The sequence below is a fragment of the Macrobrachium rosenbergii genome, chromosome 3, assembly GCF_040412425.1.
Source record: "Macrobrachium rosenbergii isolate ZJJX-2024 chromosome 3, ASM4041242v1, whole genome shotgun sequence".
Taxonomy (NCBI): Eukaryota; Metazoa; Arthropoda; class Malacostraca; order Decapoda; family Palaemonidae; genus Macrobrachium; species Macrobrachium rosenbergii.
Window position 1 is genome coordinate 88,462,471 of NC_089743.1, and position 21,746 is coordinate 88,484,216.

The 21,746-nt window shown below is 37.7% G+C and overlaps 1 protein-coding gene across 50 annotated transcripts in view; it reads right to left on the reverse strand.

Annotated features, from left to right (window-relative positions):
- LOC136826963 (uncharacterized) overlaps positions 1 to 21,746 on the reverse strand; it is a 578,486-nt gene that overhangs the window by 160,330 nt on the left and 396,410 nt on the right. For all 50 annotated transcript variants that reach the window (XM_067084667.1, XM_067084940.1, XM_067084928.1 and 47 more), the window contains 2 exons: positions 16,600 to 16,679; positions 16,376 to 16,443 (listed from right to left, as the gene is read on the reverse strand). In XM_067084667.1, the coding sequence (XP_066940768.1) occupies positions 16,376 to 16,443; positions 16,600 to 16,679 (148 nt within the window). The remainder of the gene's footprint in view (positions 1 to 16,375; positions 16,444 to 16,599; positions 16,680 to 21,746) is intronic.

A 21,746-nucleotide genomic window follows, 5' to 3' on the forward strand; every position in this document is an offset into this window, starting at 1 on the left:
CAGGAATTAAAATCCCTCCTTAAGCCTTCAGCCTTTTAGAAGTAATTTGTTGGGCTGTGCATAGCTGACACTCGAAGTGACCGTATATCATTCTCTCAGTTGCAGAGAGGGGTTCAGAATCTCGTGTTGCGGCATACTCTGCTGTTTCCAGTTCAAGACACCTGTCCTACGTGGAAAATCCTACAATTATCTACAGTCTTAATTAACCACAGATAGAATGTGCCATTAATCTATCCACTCTATTTAATCATAACTAAATACAAGTACTAATTAAGGCCAGGGGTTTCAATTCTGTTTTCCCCATTTATCATTATTTTCTGTTTATTTACTGTTCGGTAACAGTGGCATTCCAGTTGCACAATCAACCAGGTGAGTCCCTATTCCTGGCCACAATAACCGTAACAATATATATGAAATATAAGTGAATATTCACGTATAATTTTGTGTAATCATTAAAATCTTCAAGGAATAAAACCCTAATTTAGATATGCCGTCATCCACTCCAGGGCTTGTCCCTCTCATCAGCTGCCCAAGTTAAAGTGTGCAGAATACAGATCTTCGCGAGAGTACTTAGCGTCCATGGGTCGGTTACTTGCCATCTCGACCCTATGTTATATATACACATATATACATGTGCGAGCGTTTAGTTTTTCTTGTAAGTATTAAAAAATAAGTATTAATATATTTCTCAAACTAACCATACACCTTCATTATATAAATTCAACGAAACTTATTTTAGAGCCCATTAAGGTGTGTGTGTGTGTGTGTGTGTGTGTGTGTGTGTGTGTGAGAGAGAGAGAGAGAGAGAGAGAGAGAGAGAGAGAGAGAGAGAGAGAGAGAGAGAGAGAGAGAGGCATTGACAGAATGAGATGATAATGTTTGACCTTAAGGGCATTTAATCTTCAAGGAGTTTTTCATTGTCTTTGGGGAAAATGAATTAGCATCCTGTCGCCAAGATCCTTCAGATACCCTTAACGACGTTCTGAATCTGGTTAGCATTATCATTCCACTGCTCCTATAAATGTCGCACCTGGAATGGAAGCCTAAGCATAACACATAACACAGGCTTGTTTTACCTCGTATCATTTTTCTCTCACGGATATATAATGTTATGTTTGTGGATAAAATCATACATGCAATTCTTTGTATATACGCACCTTGCGCAGACAAAAAATACGTGGAAGAGGCAGAACACAACGTGATCCATGACCGTGGTATCTCTACAGCATAATAATTCCATGTCAAGGAAAAAGAATATTTTTTCTGGCGAATCCTCTTTGTTGAGACCTCTTACGTAGGACGGGAACAGAGTTTTATTCGGGGAGACGCATCGTTCGGTGGGGTTTAAATTTAGGAGGCAACCTCGAACGAGTAATAGCAATGGTATTCTTGGACGACCGCTGAGAATAAATCATTGATTCGTGTGGCTTTATTCCGCACAGGCATGTACACCCAAATAAGCTCAAATTATCCCGCGCACGTTAGTGTAGACATTTCGAGGACATCGTTGAATGCCACACATTTTTTTCCCCTTTTTTTCTCTCCTTTTCTTCCTTACTGCACTGGGATTATTTCTTGGTTAATGATTAGGCTTTTTCAGTAGTTCTTTTTCTCCACGTTATCTATTGCAGTTTCGACAGTCGCTTTATTCCGTCTGTTCTATATATAATAATAGTAATAACAATAACAATCCCCTGTGCCAATTGCCTTCAAAAATACTTTGGAGAAAGTGGGCGGGTTTTGGATGTAAAACTTTCTGAACATCGTACGGCCTACGAGCTCCTAGTTTCTCATTCGTTCGTTCCAGGTCACAACACCAATTGGAATGGTGCCTCTGTCATATTTCAGAGTGGAGTTGTCGGTGTTTGTCGCTTAGTGGAGGGGGCTGCTATATGAAAGGGGTGCGCTTTTGAAGTGGACAAGTTAATGACTGGCCACTTTGTCGACGATTTTAAGATTCATGTTTCTGGTGAATTGTGAGACCCCAGATGTTGCTAGAGCTGAGAGTCCTGGAACCGATGGAGTGTCTGTTGAGCTGGAATCACCTGTACGACCACTCCGTCGTTCCAGTCGTCTCGCCAACAGGAACACATGGGCAGGGGTTACCTGACCAACACTCTGAAGAATCCGCTTGTGTACCAGTTTCCTGTGTTGACGACTCAACACTCCCGTTTAGTAGGACTGATGAAGGATACGGAGTAGTATCTGAAAGTCTCTCCTAATCATTTTTAACCCTGTGCATAAATATTTCTAACACTACTGTGGCTTTTAAACAACTGACAGTACTCCTACCAATCCATCCCAGCAGAATAACGGGACCTCATTTGAACTGGCCAGATGCCATCCAGAGTATATATATATATATATATATATATATATATATATATATATATATATATATATATATATATATATATATATATATACATATATCGACTGTACTGGGTTGCAGCCAGGTTGTAAATGGGCATACTGCTTGCAACCTGTAAGTCAAGTAGTAGTTACAAACTGGATGATTAAAACATTCTGGGCTCATCGTATCTAAGGGAAAAGGTGTATGGGTGATTTGACATATATATATATATATATATATATATATATATATATATATATATATATATATATATATATATATATATATGTGGAATGCTTAATAACTCACGTAAACGAAATAAATACCACTTGTTCTGAAGGAATGCAGTGACTCAATCCCAAAGTAATCGAGTAGCGATAAGAATGCACGGTGATTTATTCAGCCACTGCAACCTGTATCACAGTACTGCTTTCAAGCGAAGGCACTCCGAGATATGATTCAAGTTCATTTCAACTCTGATGTTGCTGTAACATCAAATAAAGTTAGAATCACTTCTGGTCTGTGGAATATGTAAGAAAGTGAAGTTGTGCATGTGGAGCTGTAATTACTGAATGTTCTCACATATGGAGCCCATAAGCAGACTATTATTTTTGAGGTTTGAATTAATGAAAGTATAATGTCACTTTATGCAACACGTAGTATACCTCAGTAAACCGATGGTTTTAATTTAATCACCAGCGCCGATTTCACGAAACTTTACAAATTTCCTTGTAAAAGGTTTAGACATTATAATTTCAACAAGTTGGTGCATTGTACAGTATTCGGTAAAACATTGCTAAACAGACTCGGGAGTAATTATCTGTATTACCTGTATGTTACTCATAGCACTCTACTGGCCGCGAGTTCGAATCTGGCCAATCAATAAGAGAATTTATTTTTGGTGAAATTCATTGTAAGTATTCGATAAAAGCATTGCTAGGTAAACAGACTCGGGCCAGCCCTAGGAGAGCTGTTAATATAATGGTTAAACTGTATACTTAATTACCTGATATTAAATGTATCACTGCTGATCGAACGATACCATATATGTGAATAGCTTTCATCACATGAACGAAGTCTCCATAATCTTGGAATACTACTGTCGACTGCCAACAAGCCAAATCACTGTCGACAACTTGCTGATATAGCCACTGGAAAAAGATTTTTCGATATCGAACTATAATTTAGCAAGCATTGAATTTTTCTTGTTTAGCTCCGAGAATGCTGAACATTTTAAAGTCTATTATTTACAATGTGCAACCATCTTTTGAGAGTGTCCATTGTTCAAAATAATATTCTAAGAGGCTTCCTCTCGCTTTTTTCTTTTTCCAAAATATTAAATGTTCCCTTCTCTCTCTTACTAAAGGTTTGCGTAGTTCAAATGCTACACGTTGTTCATCAGTACAAAATGGTGCTTAATCTACTTCCTGATGAAGGAGAAGAATTTAGTTCCAACTAGTGTCTTACCGAATTTCCCGTGCTTTTTGTATCCTCTTCGCAGACGAGAGGATAACCCCTTTTAACATAATGTGACTGACTTTTAGGCCAGAGACACATTTTGGGCCATCAAGGATGTGTATTCGCCTACGGAATGATGAAATCGAGAGGCACTCCATGTCATTACCTTCATTATTTCATCATCTAAAATTACAATGCATAATACCCCTGCTTAGTTCGTAAAAGGTGAAATAGTCTGGGATAACCTTGCCGTTTTTTTCTTCTACTGAATATGTGGGGCATTTTTTTTTTGTACCAGACACGTTGCTAAAATATGTATTTGCTTCCTTAGGAGATTATTCGACAGAATATATGCATTTTCACACATACGTACGGACGTGCACATACACATTAAGTGTATCTATATATTATTGGCAATCTTGTCCATTCCCTACTTTCAGTTGTTTTTTGCTCTATTTAATACTACTTTGATTTTCTTCTTCAGTCAATGAACGTGGACAATGCGACGCCAGTGTTTAGAATTCCGCTTAAAAGTCAGTTATTCAATCAATCACACACACAAATTTTATCCTGATGAAACATACTTGGTAAATTATTAAGGTTTATGAATGTGTGGGTTATGAACAGCAATAATAAGAATGCCACTTGACAGATTGGAATCTCATGATCCAAGCGTTTCACAGCTCACAAGAAGAATTTGGTAAATTCACCGCTTCTTGGACCGCAGCTGATTCCACAAGGCGCTTTGAACATTCGTTCCCGTATTATGGTTCTACGATCTTTCAAGTGTCAATGCCCTTTTTTCTAGGTTGTCGAAGTTATTCAGTGTCCGAACTATACCATCATCATCAATAATAATAATAATAATAATAATAATAATAATAATAATAATAATAATAATAATAAGTAATAATAATCAGCTCTTTGAGTAGGATGACTTTCTGCGGCTCTGTTACTTTACTACTTCTGCCTGTGAGTTTCTCCAGATGCAATAATTGTTATGCGCCTATATTCTGCTATGCCTCTATTCAATAAGGCCAGAGTCTTTGTAGTGGCCGTAATATTGAGCTTTATTGCATCAGATAAGCGCTTTTTAATATCCCATTAGCGTAGTGCAATATTCTGTGGCTTAGTCGGGTTGTACCCTAATATTATCCTTTCTCTTTCTTACAAAGTCATTTTTGGGGTTGAGAGCACACTGCGACGCAGCGGTACAGGAGCTGATGCTGGAGTTAAATTCGGTTTAGTTTTGTTAGTGTGGGACAAGTTAAAATACATACATTGCACTAAAATTCATAAATGCACCTGTGTTTCACCGAGCCTCATCTCATGTTACTCCTTTCACTGTGTTTTCAGTTATAACCAAATTCCGACCAGATAGGCCTCTCTGGGTGCTGTGCGTCAAAAGTTTGTCGTGAAAAGCAGTCCGCCGGAACATCATGGGTATCGTGAAAAGCAGTCCGCCGGAACATCATGGGTATTGTGAAAAGCAGTCCGCCGGAACATCGGAACATCTTGGGTATCGTGAAAAGCAGTCCGCCGGAACATCATGGGTATCGTGAAAAGCAGTCCGCCGGAACATCAGTCCGCCGCCGGAACATCATGGGTATCGTGAAAAAGTCCGCCGGAACATCATGGAGTCCACCGGAACATCATGGGTATCGTGAAAAGCAGTCCGCCGGAACATCATGGGTATCGTGAAAAGCAGTCCGCCGGAACATCATGGGTATCGTGAAAAGCAGTCCGCCGGAACATCATGGGTATCGTGAAAAGCAGTCCGCCGGAACATCATGGGTATCGTGAAAAGCAGTCCGCCGGAACATCTTGGGTATCGTGAAAAGCAGTCCGCCGGAACATCATGGGTATCGTGAAAAGCAGTCCGCCGGAACATCATGGGTATGAAAAGCAGTCCGCCGGAACATCATGGGTAGAGCAGTCCGCCGGAACATCATGGGTATCGTGAAAATCAGTCCGCCGGAAACATGAAAAGCAGTCCGCCGGAACATCATGGGTATCGTGAAAAGCAGTCCGCCGGAACATCATGGGTATCGTGAAAAGCAGTCCGCCGGAACATCTTGGGTATCGTGAAAAGCAGTCCGCCGGAACATCATGGGTATAGGGATGCATGCTAACTGCAGTGATTAGACTCTATTCGATGTCACCTCTAAAATAATTTTTCTCTGGTATATTTAGCAATATTTATACCTAGAAATTCGTGCTACTAAGGAATTTCACCGGGTGACACAGGGACGAACTCAGAAATAATTTTTTTAAATTAAACAAGTATGTCTTCTCGTAAACTTTATTTCTAAATATATTAAATTTTCACCTCCATTTTTATCGATGAACATTTATCATAAAGTATACTGTATACCTTGACCCTCATTATTTCAGTGAGATTTTTACTGATGACATCTTTTTGGCTCCTGTTTCGATTCCCCCATCTTTAATTTTGTCTATATTTCTATTCATTATCTGTGTTCTATTGAAAGTTACTATTATTCATAGTACACTCGAGTTGTTAATCTTTATATACATATAAATATATATACATAAATATATATATTTATATTTAGATATATATATACACACGTGTATATTATATATATACATTTATATTTATATAAAAAATTTATGCATATACATATATATTTATATATACACATGTATGTATATATATATATATATATATATATATATATATATATATATATATATATATATATATATATATATATATATATATATGTTCCTTGCCATATTATATTGTTAGCTGAATGTTAGCAAACACTAATATTAATAAAAATCTATCGATAGATTCACATAAATTTACAAGCACAGTTTTGCATATCCCCACTGTGTCAAATGTTTTGTATTGTTCTTCATTCTTTCTTTCTGCGAGTTCGGGCGTGTTCTTCTTGGCGTTCTACGATGATTGTTCAACTGGACGATAATCGAGGGCGTACTATTTTGCTTGGAGCGTCTGTGTCTACGCGATTTTAGACGAGACAGTATCCCGTGAAGGTAACCTAGTGTCGCGAGAAAATGGCTCTGAACATATTGAGTCGAAAGAAGAGGTCGCTAATTAAATGTCTTCTAGTAGAAGATGGAAGGTGGTGAAGTTCTTTTTTTTTTATTGTACGGTGGAAAAAGGGGCAAAAAATATTTGATGTTTGAACTGAAGAATGAAGAGGGATTATATCAGAAACGGCGAGTCATCTTTATTTATTACTGTGTTTTTTTCAGACATCTTGCAAAGTAGTATATGGATCAATTCAACACTTTTACATGGGGTTCGTGATACACCCTTAATTTCTTTTTTTTTTTTTTATCTAAAACGCAATTCCAAAGTGTTCTATTTTAATGAGTTTACTCTTGTATTCAAGGACCAAATCTGTGATTTGATTTAGGAATTAGAAAACCACGGATCAGGTATCCCCTGCCACCATCCATGCACTCCTATAATTTCATACCCCTAGAATTCGAGTAGAAACTTCTAGGCAGGTGTAGGGGAGAAATCAGGAAGGGAGGGGGGGGGATTACCTGGGTCAGAAGGTCCTAATTCCCGAATCAAATTTCAGCTTTTGTTTATGAATGCAGAAGAGCACTTTGCAACTGCATAATTATCTTATCAATTACGGGATGTATTACGAAACCCGTGTAAAAGTCTCGAACTGATTCATAGGCACTCTTCGTTCGAGATTTGACTCTCTTTCGACTGGGCCAAAAACCAAACCAAAACCGATAAAAAATAAAACCTCTGGTGAGATTTTTCCTTTTATCAATGCCAACAAGTCCTGAAAATTTCATGACATTCTACTGATATTGCAAAATACTGTAGATTGGATTCAAACTCACCTGGTTTTCCCACTTTGGCGGCCACTTCTGCCCAGACGTTGTCTTTCACTCGCTGGTCCTTGGATTTGGAATGAGAAAACTGCCACAACGGTGGATGTTTGGCAACTTCCTCCACAAGGATCTCATATTGTTCCTCAGAAAACTTAGGAGGAGCCATGGCGCAGGTACTGTACCCCTTCCAGTTCAAGTAATCGTTTACAACTCGATTACATTCACTCTCCAGCCGACCGACTATTCAGAACCAAAGATGATCGTGAACGACTCTACCGTCAGTCGTTGAAAGCAAAACAGCCCAGTTAAAAAAAAACAAGCAAATGAGTGCTCTAAAAATCGTTTGACGAGCATCGTTAATCCATGAACGATCATCGTTGAGCGATAATCGCATCGAGCAAAACCTGCCTTTAGTTGGTCTTTTCTTGAACGCCATAAGCAATTTTATTCATTCTATGTAGTCTCTCTCTCTCTCTCTCTCTCTCTCTCTCTCTCTCTCTCTCTCTCTCTCTCTCTCTCTCTCTCTCTCTTTTGTCTTTGTTATTCTTAGATCTGTTTACTTCCTATTTGCTGGTCTTTCACTTGAGTGGTCTGACGGTGGTGTTGGTAATTGGAACTCGGAGCCACTTTGTACCTGTACTTTTTTTTGTACTTGTATTTTTCTTCTCGTTAATTCAGTTGTTTTGTTTGTCACGAGTAGATCTCGGTAAGCAACCTCTTCGTTTCTTTGATGTCTTTTACGTTATTGTTTGTTCTCGTCTTTTATTTGTCTTCAAGGAAGGTCTTGGCTCGTTTTTGTCTCTGCAGAGGTTGTTCTGGTGATTTCTTTGTGAGCTGAGAGAAAGTCGAGTTTGATTATTCTTCGCACTTATAATATTTAAACAGTGGGCAGAGGATTTCTCAGTCATCTGTCTTAAGTCAGTGTCTTTTATGCTTTCGCTCTCCCTCAGCTGCTACTGAAAATTTGAAATGTCAAATGGACTCCATGGAGATTACGTTTCATACATTTCGTTTCTTCTTGTGAAGCTGATACATGAGGGGTTGGCCAATTTTCTACTTTAAGAATTCATGAAGTTCCTTTAAGCACTTCAATAACCACAAACGACATTCTTTAATTTCCTATTCGAAAACTTAATATATATATATATATATATATATATATATATATATATATATATATATATATATATATATATATATATATATATATATATATATATATATATATATAATATATATATATACACACACATAAAATATATATACATACAGTATATATATATGCACACACACACACAATATATATATATATATACCGTATATACAGTGTATATGTGTAAAATATATTTGAGGGGCAGAGAGTGCGTGCGCAGTTGCATTTACCCCAAAAATGACTTTATGAGATTAAGGAGATCTTGGGTGTAAAGGTTTGTATTCAAAGGACACCATGCATATCACTTTTTTTCACTGAGCTAAAATGAAATCACCATCACCACTTTATATGGTATAGCTTACTGTTTTTATTTTTATTGCCCAACAGAGCCTAGCAATAGCGTTGATAATATCTATTTTGACGATTTCAGATATACCTGACATTGAAAGCACGATAAAATTTCAAAATTAATCGAATATTACCATCAATTTTAAAGGGGACAGGTATAAGTTTTCTTTATAACTGACTACTGCTAATTACTATATTTAGTGGAGTTATAGTATCTGCAGAATAAATGCTTTGGAATCTGTGTCCTCACTGTCAAAAGTAAACGGGAACGCTGGCAATAATAGACCACATTAAATATTGCGTTACATTGCGTTACTTAAAGAAAAACACAATCGACCTATTTTCTTTAGAGCTACCTATCACTACATGGCCCTCCCCCCCTCTCTCTCTCTCTCTCTCTCTCTCTCTCTCTCTCTCTCTCTCTGTGAGTCTTTAGCTCTCTTGGTATGTGTGACTGACTTTATATACATACAGTTGCAAATCTTTGGAATTATCGGCATGTGTCCAGTCTTGAGGGAAAGAGCGAATCTCCACAGTAATAGTTATGCACTGTTTACCCATCAGGTTCTCAGACCTAAGTAGTAGGTCGTAAAAAAAATGGTGCGTGTGTGTGTGTGTGTGTGTGTAACATGAACAGTTGTAAAATAAACCCTTACAACTACAATAAATATATAAGGTAATCAATTTCACAAATCAGTTGTTGGAAATTCAACAATGGCACGGGCTTTCCTACATTTCTTCCTATCTTCGCAGGCAGTCTTTCATTCCTAATTCACGTTTTACATCCGATTCGTTGCTGACACGATCCAACATGGAAAAGGATTACTTTTCACTTGGCCTTTTTTTTCTTGTTGTCTTCCAGCTTTTAAAACAACCAATGTGTTAATGAAGCTGGGCTATCAACGAACAACACACATTATACTATCTCTGTACACTGTTTTCAGTCGCAGATTAAACTGCTATAATTAAAACAAAAATGATTTTTGAACAATGACTTTCCTTCGTTCGTCTTTCCGTTCTATTGTTTCATGGTAAGATAGTCACGCCACTGACCGCTCTTCGATTAATAGTGAAAAATATGCGAGTCTGTTAAAATGATGTCAACACTAAATTTGTGACTGGCACATCATACCATTTAACCAGTCACAGTAAAAGATAATGACTAAGCCCAGCTGGAAAATGACATTTAAATGAACCAATCTTTACCCCATAGTACTTTTATAGTATTTAATTCAGACATACAGGCATCGTTACCCACATACATATATGAATGTGTGATAATCATGCGTAAATTTATTATCTATCCACCTGTGCTGTATGATTTATTTTACAACAGCGTGCGAAATGCTTGTATGTGATACACAAAGTCGTAAAAACCAGGCTCTTATGAATGTAGTCTTGATAGTTTATGGTTATCGAATTGATTTACTATTTACTGAGGTATAATACCTTTATATGTCGATAAAACAGCGCGTCCGTATCGTCGATGTACCTCGATTAGGTAACAATATTAATAAAAAGAAATCCATGACCTACAAAAAATAATAGGCTGATGAATTTTGCAAATTATTAAACTCTATCTTTGCCTAAAGCGCCTTTCTAGCCTTAAGAGAGAGAGAGAGAGAGAGAGAGAGAGAGAGAGAGAGAGAGAGAGAGAGAGAGAGAGAGAGAGAGAGAGAGAGAGTTATAAAAGCATTAGTAGAGTTTATAATAATAAAAATCAAAATAACTTCCAAGGAGATAGCGTTTTGACCTTTGTAAACTGTTTAACAACTCTGTCTTTGACTAAAATATCTTCCTAGCCCTAAAGAGTTACAAAGCACGAAAAATAGGTTCAAGATTTTTGTAAACTATTTAACTCTGCCTCTACCTGAAATTTCTTCCTTACCCCTGGTAAGAGAGAGAGAGAGAGAGAGAGAGAGGTTGGGGGGGACTATCTAATACCATCGATAATGTCGGCCCAAGTGTATTCTTCTTTAGGGCCAACCCCGGCATCAAAGAAGACAGCAAAGTGAATTATAAAGGAGGCAGAGGCCTTCAAACGACGGGTCGCCATTGTTTGTCCTCAAGATTGAGTTATGAGTGAAAGTTAGGATGCGTGAAGCTGTTGGGATTAGGGGGGGCCGGGGTGGCGGGAGGGGGCCAGGTGGAGTATGGGTTGGTATAGGCATGAAGATAAGGAAAGAGCGAAGATAGCGAGGACAGATGATGGGTCCCTCGTATGCCGGAGGAGTAGCATCGGGGGAGTGGGGAAGCGCCCCCCGGAACTGAGAGAGAAAGCGGAAAGTAATATTTTCTTAGCGGATGAAGAATATTCACACATGAGGTTGAGAGAAACAGTATCGAAGTGAAAAACAAGAGGGAAATAATGAATAAGGTTACCTGTAGCTGATAAACAGAGGTAGCTCAGTGAACAGCCAGATTCCTTTAGTAGCCCACAAAAATGATTTTCCCAATATAATAGATATATCAAGAGAATAAGCAATCCAGTGGGCCTGACAAAATTATTCTTTTTATCAACCTCTTGATGGTTCTTCACTTGGAATGCTATCTACCTACCTATCTATCTATCTATCTATCTTTCCATCTATCCACTTATCTATCTATATTCTGTGGCGCACTTCCCTTCCTTCCCTCTCATTATTGGGAGAATTAATGCACTGTGGCAAAGTCAATCTAAACTTTTAATTAACTGAAGAGTGTAACGACCATTGGGTTGTTCCAACCATTGCTAGTGCTCTTTTTCCCTACATTCCCACAAACACAGGCAAGTTTCCTTTTGAGTGTGTTTTATATCACAGAGGTAAACATCAAGATTACACACGCTGAAATTTGCTTCATTTTGATGGTTTGTTTTTCAAAACTCCTCTCGAGATGGGGAGGTGAAAGTGATCTAATAAGATAATCTGATGTGTGTGTGTGTGTGTGTGTTTTGGAGGGGGAGGTTAAATATGTTTGTCGGAATTTATTAAACGGACAAGAAAGGCACCTTCCTCACTATTTATTGAAGAAATATTCGGTTCTGTTTTTGCAGTAGAGGGGGGTCGGGGGGAGTTGCAAGAAGTTTATATAAAAATACTAAACTTAAATTGAGAAACTATTTTCACCTTAATTTAATGAGACGATTCAGTATATTCACTATCCATCCGTCTTTTGCAGACCCACGTCTACTGCTTTCACAGATCCCTATGCCTGTGTCTAAGACCAGAAAGTTCCAAAGGATGGACACAACAGCAAAGGCGAGCTAACAGATGAGGAAGGGCCAAGGTTCTGAGTACACAAAAGACTGAGTCTCATGAGAAAAATAGAAGCTTCAATGGCATTAAGTTGTAGGAGGCCAGTAGGGTACACTTACGGGGATAAAATATGAAAATTAAGTTAAGTATACCTTAGTTTAACCAGACCACTGAGCTGATTAGCAGCTCCCCTAGCTCTGGCCCGGAGGATTAGACTTATTTTTCGTGGCTAAGAACCAATTGGTTACCTAGCAACGGGACCTACAGTTTACTGCGGAATCCGAACCACATTATACCGAGAAATGAATTTCTATCACCAGAAATAAATTCCTCTAATTCTTCATTGGCCGGCCAAGACTCGAACTCGGGTCTAGCAGAGTGCTAGCCGAGAACTCTACCGACTCGTCCAACGAAGAACTAATATGAAGGTACACTGGCGGCAGATGGAGTCACGGCAAAAATAAATGAATGAATAAAAACTAAAAGTGAAAAAGGTTTGAAATGCAGCTGAAATGTAAAAGGGACACTTATGTAGAACACTACAAGGGAGTAAAGGCTGCCTAACTGCCTAATTTAAAAAAAAAAGTTACGAGTTTAAGACTGAAAGGAAACTGCTCTGAAGAGGCGATTATGAAGTAGACAGGAAGATTAATGAGCAAAAAGCTCAGTTTGAGAACCGAAAGTGATGTAACGCCAGTCTATACGAACCAAACACTCAGAATATGATGGGTTACCTAAAGAGCACGCAGCCCAATTTACTCTGAGTGCGTACTGAAGATTTTCTTACGATTTCTGTATTTCAAAAGACGAATGAATGTGACAGATGTAAGAACAATTGCGACTGCCAGTTGTGGATGCGAAGAATGTTGCAAAAATGTTAAAAGAATAGGAGGGCTGCAGAATGTGATTTATGATTATGACTAAACGTGGGTATTGACAATGTTGAAGATTATTTAATTGCTTTAAGGCTTCTTTCCATGAGTGAAGGAAAAAGATTTTAACGAACTGATGAAAGGGAGGCTATCTAACACGGCTACAGTGGCATAGTCTTATAAAACGACTACAGGGGCACAGATTTTGGTGAAGCATCCCCAGGTAAATAAAACAAAGGGAGAACAGAAGAAAAACTGGTGGCAAATTTGGAATGACCTAAAGGGCCTTTGTGAAATTCCATCATTCAAGCGTTCCCTGTTTTTTTTATCTTACACAAAACTCAAGCCTTTCCAGTTATTTATCTTATACAAGCCTCCGCTCATCTGAAGCCTCCCTTCCCTTGGTTTTTATACAAATAGGTCTGGTTTTTCTGCCTATTCTGGTGCCAACAGGAGCCCAGCTGAAACTAAACAGTACTCTTCTCCCAAGGGTTGTGTGAAGGACACGTATCGGTCATCTTCATCTCCTTTTCATAATTTTTTTCGTTTTCATATAACTTGTGTAATTCCCCTTATCATTCCTAACTCTTCTACCATCCGATTCCCAAGATTCTTGTGGAAGCTTTATGCTCAAATCGACAAAATTTGATTGTGGTTCCAGTCGTACGATGATTCATGGTTGTTTAGCAATAAAGATCGTACAACAATTCTTTCGTTTGCAGCCAATCTCAGGCCTTCCTTACCCATTACATCCTCCATAATTTTATTGGCATTTACCAGCTTTTGCTTTCATATCACCAACAATAATTCTCATATCTGTTTCTGGCATCTGATCCATAAAATTCTATAGTTCTCTACAATATTCACCTATTACCTTCTCCGGAGAGTTCACCTGTTGGTGCACAGTACATTTCAATGCTCATATTGGACTTTTAATTTAAATCTTGCCAGCAGTATTTCATTGCCACTGTTCTCCAGTCAGTCAGTCAGTGTCTTTTCTGCACTCGACATCAAGATCATGCCTGTGCTTTCTCTATCAATTCCATCTGCTCTTTCTGAATAAATATACACATTACCCCTTCCAATCTTTCTTTTCCCTTCCCTTGCACCGTGATTCACAAACATCTAAGATGTCCACACCATATCTCTTGATTCCATTTTACGCCTGTTTTAGATTTCCAACTAGACTCAGGGTTCTTACTTTCCAGTTTCAATTTTCAGTTTATCCTTATCACCTATAAACTGGGAGAGTCCTACCATCCTCGTATGCTTGGGTCTGAGGGATAATTCTAAATTGTGCCTATCCACTTCCAGCCAGAACTAAAAGAGGCTAAATAAACTAAAGATTTGCTGACTAAAACCAGTGAATGGCCTCGACCCTCAATACCATCCCGCTGCCAATGATTTGTGGATCTAGCCTCTACCTATAAAGGAGTCGACCTACAAGGAAGCAGGTGCTCGAATTCTGAGCTCGGAGTCCTAATCCAGGTACTACCAGCTGGGCTTCTTGTTCATGAGAGGGCAGTGAAGTAACTGCCTGAAGGTATATACATGCACTATATATATATATATATATATATATATATATATATATATATATATATATATATATATATATATATATATATATATATATATATATATATTTATATATAAAACTATATATATATATATATCTGTTCTCTCTCTTTACTAGTGTCTCCTCTCTCTCTCTCTCTCTCTCTCTCTCTCTCTCTCTCTCTCTCTCTCTCTCTCTCTCTCCCCCCTACAGGGTGTTTGGTTCCATTTCGTCTCCCCAATCGTATTTTGCCTCCCAGCCTCACCCCTTTCCGCCACAGCCACAGCTCGAAAGCAGCTTTGAGAAGCTCCCTTCCCCTCCAAACAGTATGCAAATGAGAGAATCATTTTATCCTGTCCCACTCACTTGATATCCGCAATATGAATATTAATATGTCTTTATACTTGACGGAGAGATCCTAACAATGAGAAGTGACAGGTAAATTCATGATGAGGCCTTCTTCGCCTCTGTAGATCTAGAGATTGGACGTGGGGGGAGGGGGGCAAGGGAGGGGGGCACAATACAGAAGAAAGGCGTAAGACAGAAACAGATAGGAATTTGGAAGGGGCTCCTTATCTTTCTCTTCCTCGCAGTCGAAAATCAACTCTAATTATACGAATACTATGTTCATGCTTGCTAGCGTAATGAATCTGTCACTAGGCACGGTTACAGTAAATATACATAAAAACCAGCATACTTGGGAAATGTGAAAATTTTTCGCAAATTAAACAAAGTTTATGTTGTGTTTTTCTAGTTTATTGAATATGACGGTACTTTTACCTACGGAATATTACCGGCAATTATGTATATTTACCAATATACCTTCACATACAAGCAACATAAATGCTTATAGACAGCATATAATATTGCATTGTCTTTCCTTCGGGTAGACTAAATGTATTTAATTATGTTTGTTATCCACAATATGAATACATTTTGGTTGAACAGGATGAGCACACAAAATTCTGGAGATCGGAGTATACATAATTTCGGAGACCAGACCAACCATGCAAAAAAAAAAAAAAAAAAAACAGAAAAAAAATAGAAAAATAAAATGCAAGAATATTTTTATAAAAAAAAAAAAACCGCGAGAGAATTTTATATATTAAAAACCAGCTTAAGTAGATAGGCAGAGAAGGAGATATTGCGAACTATAGTGTAGTCCATCCAACGAATGGTAATCCATGGTTTCTGAGTGGCGAATATCTTCCAAATACTGGTAATTTTGCAGGAATCATTTACAGAAAAAAAAAAACAATGAGGTTTAAGACACACGCCTGAGTTTTAAAGCCATGCTAGGAATCACTGTAAATAATAAAGATATAATAATAAATTTAGTTCGCTCTATTTTTCCAACGCTTCAGTAAATTTAGGCTCAAACGTACTGTTTCTGGAGCACAGAGTCTTAATGCCAGACACGGAGTTTGAATGGTGTTCAAGGAATCGCTGATCTGGACGAAATAAAAGTAATCTATGGAGTACATGGTAACTCTGGCGAAGAAAAAATTCTCTGCATAGACAAGAAAAGTGACTCAATTGCCAACTTACCTCATCGCCGATTCCTGCCTGACTGATCGTTTGGCCTGTTTTGGCTTTGACTTGATCGCGAAGTTCCTCTGATGAGAAAAACAAAGGTCTTGAAATAGTATTGTTTCTCTGATGATAAGTGGTGCTTACAGGGTTGCCAACATGTACAAGAAAAAATGGGAATGATTATCAAAGAGCAAAATGATAGTAGGAGGAGGAGGAGGAGAAAAATACAAAATTCTCACCTGCTTTCTTGGCCACATCCGAGGCAGTGATTCCCTTAGCGTTCTCCCCAATTCGGAACATTACTCGGTCTTCCCCAACTCTGAGGAAGAAAGAGGGAACGCCCTTTAGGAAGAGATATATACAAATAATTAGCTGCACTTGTCAGGAGCAGCAGAATTATGTATTCAGCTGTAGATGACAATTAACAATCAAAATAATTTAATAACCACTCGATCATCGACTCTAGAGGAAAGATGGAAAACTTTTTAGGAAAATAATTTAAGACCTGATCACAGTTGTCAAAAAAAAAAAACAAAACAAAACCAGTGACAGTTTAATAACCATTCAATCTTCAATTCTGTATAAGAGAAATGGTAAAAAAATTGAAGAAAATAATACACTATCATTAACAACAGAATGATTTTCTTGAAGAACTGATGTCAATCAAATCCAGGCTCCATTTAATAACCAAGGCGTGATGGCAACCGTGACATTAGTCTAATGCCGTACATGTCATGAACGAACCAATAAGACAGTAACAAGTCTGCCCCCTTCCTTCATAACCCAACCCGCGTATGAGGTAAGTTATTTACCACTGCAATCTAACATTTCTTCAGAACTACTGCAATCTAACATTTCTTCAGAACCGCTGCAATCGAACATTTCTTCAGAACCACCGCAATCTAACATTTCTGCAGAACCACTGCAATCTAACATTTCTTCAGAACTACTGCAATCTAACATTTCTGCAGAACCACTGCAATCTAACATTTCTTCAGAACCACTGCAGTCTAACATTTCTTCAGAACCACTGCAATCGAACATTTCTTCAGAACCAGCGCAATCTAACATTTCTGCAGAACCACTGTAATCTAAATTTCTTCAGAACCACTGCAGTCTAATATTTCTTCAGAACCACTGCAGTCTAACATTTCTTCAGAACCACTGCAGTCTAATATTTCATCAGAACCACTGCAGTCTAACATTTCTTCAGAACCACTGCAATCTAACATTTCTTCAGAACCACTGCAATCTAACATTTCTTCAGATAAGTCCATACAAACAATAATACTGGTAAAACCTCTCTGGAATCTAAATAGGTCAAAAGTTATACTTTCCTTAAATGTATGACTGTATGTCTCAAACTCGCCACACACAGATCCATTCATGCTTTTACCAAAGTTGTTTAGTGTTTCAGTGATTTGAACTCGTCCATATATCAGAAACAATATCTCTGCCCACTGAGGAATAAGGTAAAAGAAAATGATGCCCAACTATGTTTTCCATTACTTATAATTATTTCATTACCGATATTCAAAATTCTTAGGCTTGCAAGAATCATTGCAAAACGAAATTCACGTTGTTTTCATATAAGTAAGGAATCCAAAAAATCAAACTAAGTGTATATAGAAATATATACATGTATATATGTATATATATATATATATATATATATATATATATATATATATATGTATATATATATATAATATATATATATATATATATATATATATATATATATATATATATATATATATATATTATTTGATCATACACAGCACTTGAAAGTACCCAGTTAGAGAATCTGAGACTATAACCTTGTGGGCAAAAAACCTTAGGAACATTTTAATCATTAAAGTGGAAGAGAGCAGTGTAATTCAAAATTAATGAAAAGTCTACTGTGACATATAACTTTATGTAAATTAACACCACACGAGATAGAGATTTCCATTTGTTTATAATGAAACCTCATATGTCATGTTACGCTGACATTAATGCTTGCATAAGATAAACCTATTTTGTTGACAAGTAACCATATATATATATATATATATATATATATATATATATATATATATATATATATATATATAGAGAGAGAGAGAGAGAGAGGAGAGAGAGAGAGAGAGAGAGAGAGGCGCGGCGACCCCATCATCCCCATTTTTGAGACGCAATCAACCAAGCAGGCGCCTTGGACTGATGGTATAGTGCTCGGCCCACGTTGGCTCCCACACAACCGCCCCACTATCCAGCTGCTAATGCTTGTTGAGAAACCAGAAGGCTGTACCCTACTGACACCACTCCTCCAAGGGGGGAAAAAAACTCTAATCTGTCTCCCTTAATACAACATCCACAACTACAACCAGTCCACAACACCGATCGCTTCATACGCCTACACAGAGGGCTCAAGCCATTCACCTCTTATCTTGAAAGCACTCGCGAGCGTCCTGGATATTATAACCCTTTATCAATACCTCTTCCACAACATCTATCCAGCCTTTCTAAGTATTGCTGTTCTATTTCCTTCTAAGACTTCCACCCTGTCTTCATTTGTTCTCCCTACGTGACCAAAGTATTTCAAACCACCGATCCATGCTTTCTCCGATGCCAACCTTTTTACCACTTCTTAGTATTTCTATATTTTTGACACTTGCAACTCTCTATACACCATATATACTAAATAAATTAATAATCTTACCAGCTTACACCTTACTCTTCACATCCACACAGGACCGCTGGCTCAACAATCCAGTCATACTCATATATTCCCACTGACATCCATAGATCATTCAAGTCTATCTAATGTTCTACACTCAAGTTGCTACCTACTTTCCTTCAGCTATTCTGTGATTCACCTCTTCCCTTATGGTACCATCATCCATAATATTTACCCAAAAATGCTTATATGGATCAACCACTTTCATTCTTCCATCATACATATTAACATCCATTATTCCTAGTTTCCATTCACCATCATAACCTTACTCTTGCTCACATTTATAATCAAGTTTCCCTCTCTTGCAACCCATTCAAACTCTTTCACTTGCCTAGCACTTTCTCCTCAGTATTTCCCAAAAAATACTGTATCTCTTCAACCATAGCACAATCCATCCACAATTAACATTCTTATTCCAACCTTTCTTTTTCTCCTACATCTACCTGATTTTTCACATCACCCTGTCCTTAAAAGATATTCGACAACTTTACAAACATACATCCTCATTTTTAGGAATCCCGTCTGCACGAAAACATTCACTATGCCATTTACATATGGTAACACATTCTTCTCTCCCATCGCAAAGGTTTTCTACCCCTTAGTTCACTTGGACACACTGACGCGTCATCCAAAATTCAACACCATCACAAGGGCTTTCTAATCCTTGGTTCACTTGTGACACACTGACGCGTCATCCAAAATTCAACACCAGAGTCTTAGGACTCACTCATGCATCATTTTCGGCGATTTTCAACTCATTAAGAAGTTTGTTTTATCGTTTTTCTTTTCTGAAAATGTTACAGTGAGGTACAATACTGTGCTACAAATTACACCACTAGTAACTTCACAGGCACAGTGCAAAGCAAAATCTATCTCTTCCACACCCCTAGCTCTGGGATCAACAGGACTTGCAATGGCACAGTGGCTTGAAAGTTGAATCACTCAGCAACTTACCTTCTACACCAAAATTTCTCAACTCCGTTCATCCCTGTCAGTCTGTTATTAGTCTTCCCTTTCTTCATCAATATCCTGCCATACAACATCTTTGGTATACTAAGTACTAAGTAATGCCATGCCTCTATAATTTCTGGTCATCTTATCACATTCACCTTAATACACTGTTACAATGATTATTCGTACCGATTCCTCGGAACCTTTACCTCATCCAGACATGCCTTACAATCAATGGTCAGCCACTCAGACTATCACCACCGTACTGCTGCACTTCACCTGTAATTTCAACAATACCTGGGGTCTTTCCATTCTCCAGTTTCTTAATTGCCCCCTTACGTCCTCTGCAGTCACTTCCACTATCATTCAACTCATACTAATCCTTTCCCCTCTTGAGTCATTCAACTCTGCACCTCTTCAACCTCCACATTCAATAAATCTTTAAAATAGTTCATTCCATCGACTCAAGGCTGGATTCACTGGAAACAGCAGCTTTCCATGTGCATCTTGTAAACAGGGGTCCTTTTGTTCATTAACCTTCTTTGCATTTATTTGTATGTAGAGCAACGTTTTCTTCCTCCTTACGTTCTTGTTTATCTTCTCCCTTATATTATATTACTTGGCTTCTCTTTCTCTTTCATTTTCTACTTGGCTACCATATCCATCCTCTTGTATGCCTGCACTGAGCGTCTATTCTGTCATGCTACCCTTAACCATTCAATCAGCCCGGGGCAAAATGATGGTCTGATATCTACAAAAGCAGTAGTGTTTTCTGGAATAACTAGGAGCCAAATTTTTTACATTTAATTTACTGTAAAAAAGTTGAGCAAATTTCCGACAAAGTAAGAGCCACTTCTTGAACATATGTCTCTGTATCTATATTTTTCTGTGAAAAACCATCATTTCTCTCAGAAGTTACATCTGCAGGTTGTACAGAGACGAATCTTATTATTAGTCTTTCCATTCAGATTTACTCAGCACGAAGTTGAAGACATCCCCCCCCCCCCCAACATCCTCGCGCCTTCTTGTCTTCTATAAAAAAAAAAGTGCTATAACATCCTTTCCCACCAGTCTCTTCCAAATCAATGTCTTAAGATCATGCTCGTTACCAAGAGGAGGCCGGGCACTAATGAGCAAAATACAATTGATTGCGTGCCTGCTGCTCTGCTGATGACGATGATGATGATGATGACATCCGCAGTGGTATTGGTTACGAAATGGGAAACACGTGTATGCACTAGGTATGATTAAGTTATGCGTGTGTATGATGTGAGTAGGTAACACAACATCAGGTCTCAGACAAGGATGTGTTATATTTTCGTCGTCGTTTCACATTTACGTGGAAGAACGGGCTTTAGTAGAACCTTTTTTTCACGCACGCTCATATATTATTGCATTACATACATATATATATTTAATATTTATATTATATATATATATATATATATATATATATATATATATATATATATATATATATATAAATTATAATAAATATGTATGTGTATATATGTGTGTGTGTTCTGTTGGCTAAATGAATATTCTATTTCCCCAAATATACTTTAAATACTTTCGATAAATCTTAATGATATGTTACGGAGATTAAGTACACATTTTTTACCATCTGAAATATGAGCATGCAATTATAACAAGATGTCCAAAGAACATGAATTACGAAGCAACCTTCCTCCAGCAGATTCAAACACGACAAACACG